The 11,568-nt window shown below is 40.7% G+C and overlaps 1 protein-coding gene across 1 annotated transcript; it reads left to right on the forward strand.

Moving 5' to 3' along the window:
- Window positions 1-8,539: 8,539 nt before the first annotated feature.
- LOC121939400 (claudin-10-like) lies at window positions 8,540-11,435 on the forward strand. The gene is made up of 5 exons (XM_088074430.1): window positions 8,540-8,664; window positions 10,231-10,392; window positions 10,474-10,555; window positions 10,661-10,768; window positions 10,865-11,435. The coding sequence occupies exons 1-5, from the start codon at window positions 8,649-8,651 to the stop codon at window positions 11,049-11,051; spliced, it is 555 nt and encodes a 184-aa protein (XP_087930556.1). The 5' UTR covers window positions 8,540-8,648; the 3' UTR covers window positions 11,052-11,435.
- The last annotated feature ends 133 nt before the right edge of the window (window positions 11,436-11,568 follow it).

Raw genomic sequence — 11,568 nt, forward strand, 5'->3', positions numbered from 1 at the left:
CGATACCAGACCCTGAGCAGAACAAGTCCACCACAGCTCTGTCCTCCGTGTCCGCGATCACCTCCAAGACCAAAGTGTCCTCCGTGTCCGAGCTGTCGTCCAACTCTGAGCGCTCAGACCTGTCCGGCATTTCCTCCAGATCGGAGCGCACGGCCAAATCTGGACGCACGGCAAAGTCTGCGCGCTCGCCGAAGAGCGGGCGAGCCACCCGGTCTGCTGGGTCTGCGGGGTCGAGGTCAGGATCCGGGTCAGGGTCAGAGACCGGTGTCTCATCGAGGTCTAGCGTGTCAACTTTGTCCGGGTCCAGGAGCAGCGGCAGCAGCCGGACAGTGTCGTCGTTGTCAGGCAGCTCTAGGAGTGAGACCACAGCGTTCATCAAAAACTCTTTTATTTGAATAAACGCGGTTCATCATGTGAGGGACAAATATGAATAAATGTCACGGACAGATGCTTTTCTTTTCAGTTCGTGAATCCGTTAGAGAGCAAATTCAATCTGTGTTTTGTATAAAAAGTCAAATCTTTTTCCCTGAATTGATTCATGCAGTTTGATGCCTGTTTTTCATTTTCATCATCTATAATTTGTCACAGTTAGACAGCACATGTAAATATTCATTCAACATACATAACTGAAGCACGCGACGCAGCAATTTAAAGTGCAAATAAAACTCCACCAGGCTGATCAGCTCTAATTTCTTTCGTTTTTGTTTTCTGCCTTGTATTTTGACAATGTGAGGCTTCGCGCTGTGTTTTACAGCTATCTGGTCGCAGCTATATTCATCTGCATGCCTCTGTTTTCAAGAAATGATTAACCCTCTGCAGCCGGCTTAGTCGCCGACATATAAAATTTGCAAAATTAGAAAAGTTTTAATAACTGTGAGACCGTTTTTCGCTCCCCTTACTTTTATTCGCCAGTAAAAGCTGCCGTCAGTCCGACGCATCGTAGCTCTGTCAGAAGCCTCTCTATCCAGCCTGGTAATTCTTGTGTTTTTACGGGACCTTGTTAAATGAATGCGTAACGATAGATCTGATATTTGGTGTCTTCTGTCCGTATTTTTAACCATATTTCCATGATACATATATATTATATACATTAGCGTCGATGCTAAACGCCATATTGGTTTCCCATAGTTCCTTGGGAGAGTATTTTGAACAAACGTAGGTGTGTCGACCAATCGGAAGGCGGCCCTACGCCTCGTGTCTGCTTACGTATACTTACACGTCATCTGCAACAAACTGCATTGTGATTGGCCGAATCCAACCGTATCTAACTCTCTTGTTATGGTGGCGTTAGGCCACAGGGTGGCGCCATTGTGCATTGTGGCGCTTTTCCACTGCATAGTACCGACTCTACTGTACTGTACTGTGCTCTACTCTGCTCTACTCGCCTTTAGTATCGGGTAGTTCTCTGGGGTTCGTTTTCCATTGATAGTACCCGCCGTGGGACACTCCCACTTCGGAGAAAGCCCATTTTCTGGTGCGCACCACAACTGCAACATGTCAGATGGCAACCTGTTCGCTCTACATCGGCATCTGCTGGTAGAAGCGTGAGTTGCAGCCACACAAACATTACCTGTGAGCTCCCTTTTCCCCAGCCAAAAAGCCTGTATATATGCATATGTGTGTGTGTGTGTGTGTGTGTGTGTGTGTGTGTGTGTGTATCAATCTATCTATCTCTCTATTAATGACTCTACCAACAACTCAGCTCAGTTCGTGCAAATCTCCCTCTGCTTTCTTGCCACAACACAAAACCTCAAACACCCGCATTTCCTGCGGTCTTTTAAAATTCTGTCTGGGTTTGGTGCATGGATCTATCAGGTTTGGTACCGATCATGTGACGTTTCGAAACCCGTATCGAGCTACTTGTCGAAGTTACGAAACGTATCGAAACAGTTCTTCATGGCTTTTTCCACTACATGACACTGGCTCTACTCTACTGTACTGTACTGTACTGTACTGTACTCTACTGTGCTGTACTCTACTCTATGGTACTGTACTGTACTCTACTGTACTGTACTCTACTTTACTATATTCAACTGTACTGTCATCTACTGTGCTGTACTGTACTCTACTATACTCTACTGAACTCTATTCTACTGCACTGTACTCTACGGTACTGTACTCTACTGTATTGTACTGCACTCTATGGTACTGTGCTGTACTGTACTCTGCTGTGCTGTACTGTACTCTATTGTACTGTATTGTACTGCCCTCTACGGTTATCTTCTGTACTGTACTCTACTGTTCTCTACTGTGCTGTACTGTACTCTACTGTTCTCTATGGTACTGTACTGTGCTCTACTCTATTGTACTGTACTCTTCTATACTCTGCTGTACTCTATTCTACTGTACTGTACTCTACGGTACTGTACTCTACTGTACTGTATTGTACTGCACTCTACTGTTCTCTACTGGAGTGTGCTGTATGGTACTCTACTCTATCCTACTGTACTGTACTCTACTCTACTGTACTGTACGCGAAGGTTAAATAGTGGAGACAGATGTTCAGAAATGTAATATAGTGAGCGCATTAACACATAACATTGAGATATTACTGAATGTCTTTTATTTTTATTATTTCAGGAACCTTTATGTGCAAAGCGTAGTGCCACCTAGAGGCCAGAGCCCAACCATCACACAGCTGTTCAGACCTCAGCCACCAGATGGAGTCCTTGGTTTGCTCTAGTGTTACACTTTATTTATTAGGCCTTGTCAAAATCCTATTTCTAACTTTTAAGGTCATTTACGTGACTTTTATCAGCTAAACCACAAAACAATGTATGCTGATGGGAGTACAATTATACAGGAGACACGAGCAAAGCTATATTTTATTTATTGTTTGTTACAGATTATTGATATGGCTTTTCATGCATTTATTATTTCATGCAACAAACTGCATTGTGATTGGCCGAATCCAACCGTATCAAACTCTCTTGTTATGGTGGCGTTAGGCCACTGGGTGGCGCCATTGTGCATTGTGGCGCTTTTCCACTGCATAGTACCGGCTCTACTGTACTGTACTGTACTGTGCTCTACTCTACTCTACTCGCCTTTAGTATCGGGTAGTTCTCTGGGTTCGTTTTCCATTGATAGTACCCGCCGTGGGACACTCCCACTTCGGAGAAAGCCCATTTTCTGGTGCGCACCACAACTGCAACATGTCAGATGGCAACCTGTTCGCTCTACATCGGCATCTGCTGGTAGAAGCGTGAGTTGCAGCCATACAATCATTTCCTGTGAGCTCCCTTTTCCCCAGCCAAAAAGCCTGTATATAGATGTGTGTGTGTGTGTGTGTGTGTGCGTGTGTGTGTGTGTGTGTGTGTGTGTGTGTGTGTGTGTGTGTGTATCAATCTATCTATCTCTCTATTAATGACTCTACCAACAACTCAGCTCAGTTCGTACAAATCTCCCTCTGCTTTCTCATCTATCAGGTTTGGTACCGATCACGTGACGTTTCGAAACCCGTCTCGAGTCTCGAAGTTACGAAACGTTTCGAAACAGTTCGATCATGGCTTTTCCACTACATGATACTGGCTCTACTCTACTGTACTGTACTCTACTGTACTGTACTCTACTGTTCTCTACTGTACTGTACTGTACTCTACTGTACTGAACTCTACTCTGCTCTACTGTACTCAACTCTACTGTTCTCTACTGTACTCTATTGTACTGTGCTGTACTGTACTCTATTGTACTGTACTCTACTGTACTGTGCTGTTCTCTACTGTGCTGTACTGTACTCTATTGTACTGTACTCTACTGTACTGTGCTCTACTCTATTGTACTGTACTCTACTACACTCTACTGTACTCTATTCTACTGTACTGTACTCTACAGTACTGCACTCTACTGTACTGTGCTGTACTGTACTCTGCTGTACTCTATTGTACTGTACTCTACTGTACTGTATTGTACTGCACTCTACGGTTCTCTTTTGTACTGTACTCTACTGTGCTGTACTGTACTCTACTGTTCTCTACGGTACTGTACTGTGCTCTACTCTATTGTACTGTACTCTACTATACTCTGCTGTACTCTATTCTACTGTACTCTATTGTACTGTACTCTACTGTGCTGTATTGTACTGCACTCTACGGTTCTCTTTTGTACTGTACTATACTGTGCTCTACTCTACTGTACTGTACTCTACTATACTCTGCTGTACTCTATTCTACTGTACTGTATTGTACTGCACTCTACTGCTCTCTACTGGAGTGTGCTGTACGGTACTCTACTCTATCCTACTGTACTCTACTGTACTGTACGCGAAGGTTACATAGTGGAGACAGATGTTCAGAAATGTAATATAGTGAGCGCATTAACACATAACATTGAGAAATTACTTAATGTCTTTTATTATTATTATTTCAGGAACCTTTATGTGCAAAGCGTAGTGCCACCTAGTGGCCAAAGCCCAACCATCACACAGCTGTTCAGACCTCAGCCACCAGATGGACTCCTTGGTTTGCTCTAGTGTTACACTTTATTTATTAGGCCTTGTCAAAATCCTATTTCTAACTTTTAAGGTCATTTACATGACTTTTATCAGCTAAACCACAAACCAATGTATGCTGATGGGAGTACAATTACACAGGAGACACGAGCAAAGCTATATTTTATTTATTGTTTGTTACAGATTATTGATATGGCTTTTCATGCATTTATTATTTCATGCAACAAACTGCATTGTGATTGGCCGAATCCAACCGTATCAAACTCTCTTGTTATGGTGGCGTTAGGCCACAGGGTGGCGCCATTGTGCATTATGGCGCTTTTCCACTGCATAGTACCGGCTCTACTGTACTGTACTGTACTGTGCTCTACTCTACTCTACTCGCCTTTAGTATCGGGTAGTTCTCTGGGGTATCTTGATAGTACCCGCCGTGGGACACTCCCACTTCGGAGAAAGCCCATTTTCTGGTGCGCACCACAACTGCAACATGTCAGATGGCAACCTGTTCGCTCTACATCGGCATCTGCTGGTAGAAGCGTGAGTTGCAGCCACACAATCATTTCCTGTGAGCTCCCTTTTCCCCAGCCAAAAAGCCTGTATACTGCATATGTGTGTGTGTGTGTTTGTATCAATCTGTGTTTTGTATAAAAATCTTTCATGCAGTTTGATGCCTGTTTTTCATTTTTATCATCTATAATTTGTCACGGCTAGACAGCACATGTAAATATTCATTCAACATAACACATAACTGAAGCACGCGACGCAGCAATTTAAAGTGCAAATAAAACTCCACCAGGCTGATCAGCTCTGGTTGACTGTAAACAAGAGTCTGCTTCGCTGTTCTTCAAACCTTCATACAAATACACAAGCAGCTGCTGTAAGAGGACGGACTTACAGCTTCATCACATTTCACTAAGTGTTTGTACTTAATAAGTAAAGAATCTTTTATTTAGCAGTGTGAAGGGATGTGGAGGAGGTGGGCTCAGATCCTGGGCCTGCTGCTCTGCACACTGGGCTGGTGCATTGTGGGCTGCACGCTTGCTATGGACCACTGGAGGTAGGCATAAAAAGAGTTACACAGAAGGATGCACACTAGAGCACTTCATTACTGTAAATTTAGGAGAGAAAGTGTCTTAATTTATTCATTATTAATTCTCTCTTTAATTTCCTTTGCATGCAATTAATATCAATTAATTTGATATAACACTAAGTAGTTGGGTGACAAAGTGACAATTTGAAGCAACTTTTTTAATAGAGATGGCAATTTCAACACCTTGAAACATTTCAGTATTTTTAAACCATTGATTTGAACCGTTTTTAAACATTTTAAAACCTGTTCGCTCTACGACACCATCTGCTGGTAGAAGATTGCGTTGCAGCCATTTATCATTGTTTTTTGTAAGCTATAGTTATATGTATCTATATAAATCCATATATATATATATTTATGGATATATATGTGTGTGTGTATATATCTATTTACATATGCTATTTTATTATATAATATGTGTGTATGTATATCTGTCTATCTATATTTCTATCAGTCTACCCACAACTCAGCTCAGTTTGTACAAATCTCCCTCTGCTTTCTCGCCACGACACGACACCTCAAACTCCTGCACTTCCTGCGGTCTTTCAAAATTCTGTCTGGGTTTGGTACATGGATCTATCAGGTTTGGTACCGATCACGTTTAGAAGCCCGTCTCTAAGTATGTGCCGAAGCCAGAAGTGATGAAACGCTCCAAAACAGTTCGATCTTTGGTGTCGAATTTGCCATCTCCCTTCTTTTTAATATGGTCAAATAAAAAATAAAATAAAAAGGTTAAACGAATAATCAGCACAGTTTGAGAAATCAGCTTGTCAGTTCATGTTTTCTTTTTCTTTTCTTTTATTCCAAATTGTTTGGAAAAACATGAAGTTTTCCTCTACATGAGCAGTGCTACTCAGCCTGTGAAATCTGTTATATATCTTTCTGTGGCTCTGGAAGAGCTTACTGAAGTTTGAAAAAAACGATCCTAATGGTGTGACCAGGTTGTTGCATTATGGGAAATGTAGGATCCAGTGTTTTAGTCAGAATATCTCATCCTCTGCCGTTTCAGTTTTGACGATTCTTTTTAAATTTGTCTATTGTGAGTAATAGTCGTGTTAATACTACTGTTTAAGTTAATTATATTCTGCCAATGGCAAAGAAAGTCTAGCAGGGCAAAATCACAGAAGAGTTGTGGTTAGATGGTTCCTACAGCTTAACGCAAGTGACATTTAAGACTTTTGAGGGCTCTTTTAACCCTCTATGGTACAGCGTTGCCACATGGCAACAACACCATTTTAAGCCTTCTACACACAGATAATACATACCAAGTTATGATGCAATGCATTAAAAAAGAGGTGGGGTTCTTATTAAACCAATAGCAGTGTTTAAATTTGTCACATTACTTTCTATAGGCCATTTTGAAACCCTTTTCTGCAGACATCATGGACGGGAGGAGCCTCACCATTTGACGCCTAAAAATTCAACAAAAAAAGTGTTTTTTTGAAGTTTTTCAATGGGAAAAAAAATATACACTCAACAATAGGTTAGTTAAGTTCATTATCATGTAGTTTCTTGCACTGTAGTTGATCAATAAATAATAGAAAATGTTAAAAATGTGTACGTTGCCATATGGCAACACCGTACCATTATGGATTGCTAGCCTGGCATGTTGATAACATTTTGTATATAGGCCTACTTTGCAATTGCATTGGTGTACACTGATCTTCTATAGTCTATAAACTATAATAATGCACTTTGTGAGTCCTTTCCACATTGCATATGATGATATTTGACACATCTTTCTTCCATTTACAGAATGAATGCAAATTTTTTTTATGGTACATCGCGGAAAAAGGCTGAACTAGCCCTCCCACTAGATGATAGTGAAGATGACAAAGAATTCAGTGACGAGGAAAATGAGCTGCTGGAAACACAGAGTGAGAGTGATGAAGACAGTGAGACGGATAAAGATTATGAGCCAGAGAATGAGGACAGTGGGGACAGTGAGGACAGAGACAGTGAGGGCAATGGAGACAGTGAGGAGAGGGAAGACAGTGAGGATGATAGTGAAGTGACAGGTATTACCAGTAAGAGAGTGTAAAATGGGTAACACTTTACTTGACGCCTGTTCAGGCTACTGGGGATTGTTTATACTATAACATGAGTTTTAAAATAAATGTTACATACAATTTTAAACAAAACTCTCATGTTTTCATTACTTTCCATTATGGTACGGTGTTGCCATATGGCAACGAACCCTAAAAACTACTAAAAAAATAATATTTTTTGAAAATGTCTCTTAATTATGTTTATTTGGTCTATTTTAAGACAAAAAAACACCCCAAACATTTTTTTACCAACTGGGATCATAGTGCGTACCATAGAGGGTTAATGCCACCTTAACTGAAATTCAGTGGAAAATACTGAAAGAAAAGAAAAAGAACATGTATTGATATCAATTATTGAAGGATTTGGTGGGGATTGTTTTTAAAGTATCACTATATGACTTTTAATGTCATGTAATTGTTTTTGTTTTTTAAGTTACCCCTTATTTTGAGCTTTGGCAATGCAATGTTGGAAAAAAAGAATAATAACAACCTTATTTCCAATGTCTAAGTATTTTTTACACTTTTGAAATACTAATCAAAGACATTTTAATGCCAATTCAGGCCATTTTTCTTCGATTAATGAATTCAATGCCTTTTAAGACTTTTTAAGGATCAGTGGGAACCCCGTGCAAACAAGACTGTAAATGTAAATGTGTGTATTTGATGCATTTTCTCACTGGAGGGTGGCGCAGTTGGGGGGTCGAGGGGGCTCCTCAGTGGTGGTGACAGCTTGGTACTGGTCTGACCTGTGGAGGGACTGCTACGAAGACTCCAGCGCTGTGGTGAACTGTGTAGACTTCCGGGTGCTGTGGACAATCAAAAGTGGGTAAACTCTCAAATACTGACTCTGTTTGCTCATATAATGTAAATAAATACATTAACCCATTCTGTCTGATGTCAGCATACATCCAGGCAGTCAGGGGGCTCCTGGTGAGCGGCCTGTGCCTCGGCTTTATGGGCACGGTGCTCGCTTTCTTTGGAATGGAGTGCACACGCATCGGCGGGGACCACAGCAGTAAGGACCGCCACGGGGGTGTCCGACTGCAAGGATTATCCCTCCATGCTGGCCCTGCCTGGTAGGATACTCTGAAAACCTCACAGTAAACATTCCTTTAACGTTTTATTAAGCTTTAAAACAGTTGAAATGATTTAGGGACAGTATGAAAAGGGTCAGGGTGAGGAGGGGGGCTGAATTTTTAAGAGGTTACAAAAAAAGGCAGCATTATCAGTATTTACTTTGGACCCTCCCCTTGACTTAGGAGATAAAAGCATTAGCCTCAGCTCCAATAACTCTAAATAATATAATATATAACGCATTAATGCCTTAAGCACAATGCAATTAAGGTCCGTACATGGGGCCTTTTTTCCATTTTTTTCCATTAGCAGATGCGTTTCCTGTCTTTAGGAGCTGGTACCAGGCCCTGTTTAAAGGCTGTATGATTATACTGGTATCATATCAAACTTGAAGACCTAAAGAATCCATGTCATGCTTGCTTCTCAGGAGCGGGGATAAATTATGCTCTACAAGCTCTGGTGATGGAAAAACAGCATGTCCATTTAACAGGGGTCCCTTGACCTCTGACCTCAAGACATCTGAATGCTTATGGGTTCTGTGTACCCATGAGTCTCCCTGTTAAAGACATGCCCTCTTTATGTTAGTGGCATATAGCTTTTTTTAGCTGTCACTTGATTCCTTATCAAGACAGGAATTGCTTTACCTCGACAATAGGGACTTCAAAATGTTTGAAAAGCAAAATAATGGAAAAGAAAATGCAATTAAAAACAAATTACCATTAATTGCTTTTAACTATTGAAATTCTGCAACTAATGAAGATTAAAAAAATACATTTTTTTGTAAGCTCCAATTTATAACTTTCATACAGTCCCAGTTCAAACAATATTGAAAGAAAGCGCTGCAGACAGCACTCAGGGCAGGCGTGTCCCTTTCATTTACGTCCACTAAAACGTTTCCTTTTTCCCACTGACAGGCTGAGGCTGTTATTGTCTCTGACAATATGTATGTATGCACGCTGTTGTGTGTTGTGTGATACCTTTTTTTTGTTTTCTTCTTCTTTTCTTTTACTAAAAGCCTACCTAGGGACAGGAGTTGTTCTATGTTCATTTTTATCGTCCCTATCAAATAAACAATATCAATAACATAAATACAAAGAGAACTCTACAGAGAAATGTCATGTTTTCCCATGACTTTGGGATGCAGGACAAAATTAATTTGTTTTTAATTAACTGGAAACAAAACAGATGAAATCTTTAGCATGTTCCCGTCTGTTTTATGTTTAAGTCTCACTAACAAAAAGTCTCGTTACAAATATCTCACGAAAGGTGACTTTTCAATGCTATGGCTGAATGTTAAGCTGATTTCGAAAATGCAAAAAAAAAAATATGCAAGAACAACACATCTCCTTTCGTGTGACGTGGATACCAAACAGGAAACGGGAAAGAATTTAATTTCTCTGTAGGGTCTCTTTTTCTGTCATACTGTCAGACACTTAAATAACTTACAACTACCATTTAACACTTTAAAATGCTCTAATGGTACATTTAATATACTAATTTTGTTTCTCCATTTCAAAAATATACACGTATATTTGAATTACATTTGAGTTTCACCTGTGTTCCTTCAGCGTTCCTACACGCCTGCAGAGCGCTGGCCGTCTGTGCTGTCATCACTGGTTTTTTCGGAGGCGTCCTCACACTCATTGGGATGAAATGCACTAAAATAGGTGGATCAGAGATCGCCAATGCCAGAGTGACCTTTGCAGGTGGTTTAACCTACCTAGCTTCAGGTAAAAATAACATTATTTAGATGACTTTGAGCATTGAATTATGTGAAAATGATGCACTCAGGATGCTCTATTTTCTGACAGGATTCTGTGGGATGATCACCTACTCATGGTGGGCCAACAAAGTCATTACAGAGTTCCTGGATCCATCTTTCAGAGCACAGAAGTGAGTAAAGCAGTGGATTATTGTTAAAAGGTCCGTGGAAGTGATATGAACAAACAGTGCAGGGAATCTAACCATAACTGTTGATATACCTCGATACTTGTTCAGATTTGAACTTGGAGCTGCAGTTTTCGTTGGCTGGGGAGGCTCCATCCTCCTCCTCTCTGGAGGGACGGTGCTGACTTACTTCTCTGGAAAAGAAGGTCTACCATCAAGGTAAATATCAAACCTCTAACATTTTATTTAAATGCTTGTATTACGTTTGTTATCTACTTTAGAACCACGACTACCTGAGATTAATTACGTTTACAGTTCTTCAGAAAGACCTAGGAGACCGGCCACTTACGCCACCGCTCGGACCAGACGCACCTACATGCTGCCGGCCTCGTCGTCCAGAGTGACTCTGGTGCCACCGCTGTTTTATGAGGGCAGGAGGAGCCGAGCAACCAGAGCAACAACCAAGAGCAGCAGGACCTTTAACAGGGACAGCTTCGTCTGAGCTGCAGGGGAGCTGAGAGAGTGATTTACAAAACCTACAAGGAACGTTTGGGTAATATACTTTGTTGCTGAGAATGAGATGAGAAGATCAACACCACTGTGGTGTCTGTATGTTCAATATGAAGCCAGAGCCAGCAATCTGTTAGCTTAGGTTAGCTTAAAGACTGGAATCCAAATCTGTCTAGTTGAACCTCTAAAGCTGGACTGCACCATCATTGCACTTTTAAACCTGAATAAATCATAGTTTAGGTTTTAATTCTGTTGCAACAAAGTATTTTAAAATTAAGATTAATTTTAAACCTCTTAAATCACAATTTAGTTTACTCTAAACCCAAATTTAATTTAATTCTGTTGCACTAAACCTTTTTCCCCAATTTAAACTGTGATCCAGGGTTAACTTTAAACCCACAATGGAGGCAGTTTAACTTTTACACCGGCTGCCTTTCTGAGATGGACTGAGCAAAATAGTCAAGTTCCTAAAATTAATTTGAGAGACAGACTTAAGACAATTGACTTTT

Source organism: Plectropomus leopardus, chromosome 24 (genome assembly GCF_026936395.1).
Source record: "Plectropomus leopardus strain MGB_pleo_1.0 chromosome 24, ASM2693639v1, whole genome shotgun sequence".
NCBI classification, from domain to species: Eukaryota; Metazoa; Chordata; class Actinopteri; order Perciformes; family Serranidae; genus Plectropomus; species Plectropomus leopardus.

What these genes read in the sequence shown, in the direction of transcription:
- LOC121939400 (XM_088074430.1), top strand. An exon ending in CCATCTTTCAGAGCACAGAA is followed by an intron (nt 10,556 to 10,660) that starts GTGAGTAAAGCA and finishes ATACTTGTTCAG; the next exon opens with ATTTGAACTTGGAGCTGCAG. An exon ending in AAAGAAGGTCTACCATCAAG is followed by an intron (nt 10,769 to 10,864) that starts GTAAATATCAAA and finishes TTACGTTTACAG; the next exon opens with TTCTTCAGAAAGACCTAGGA.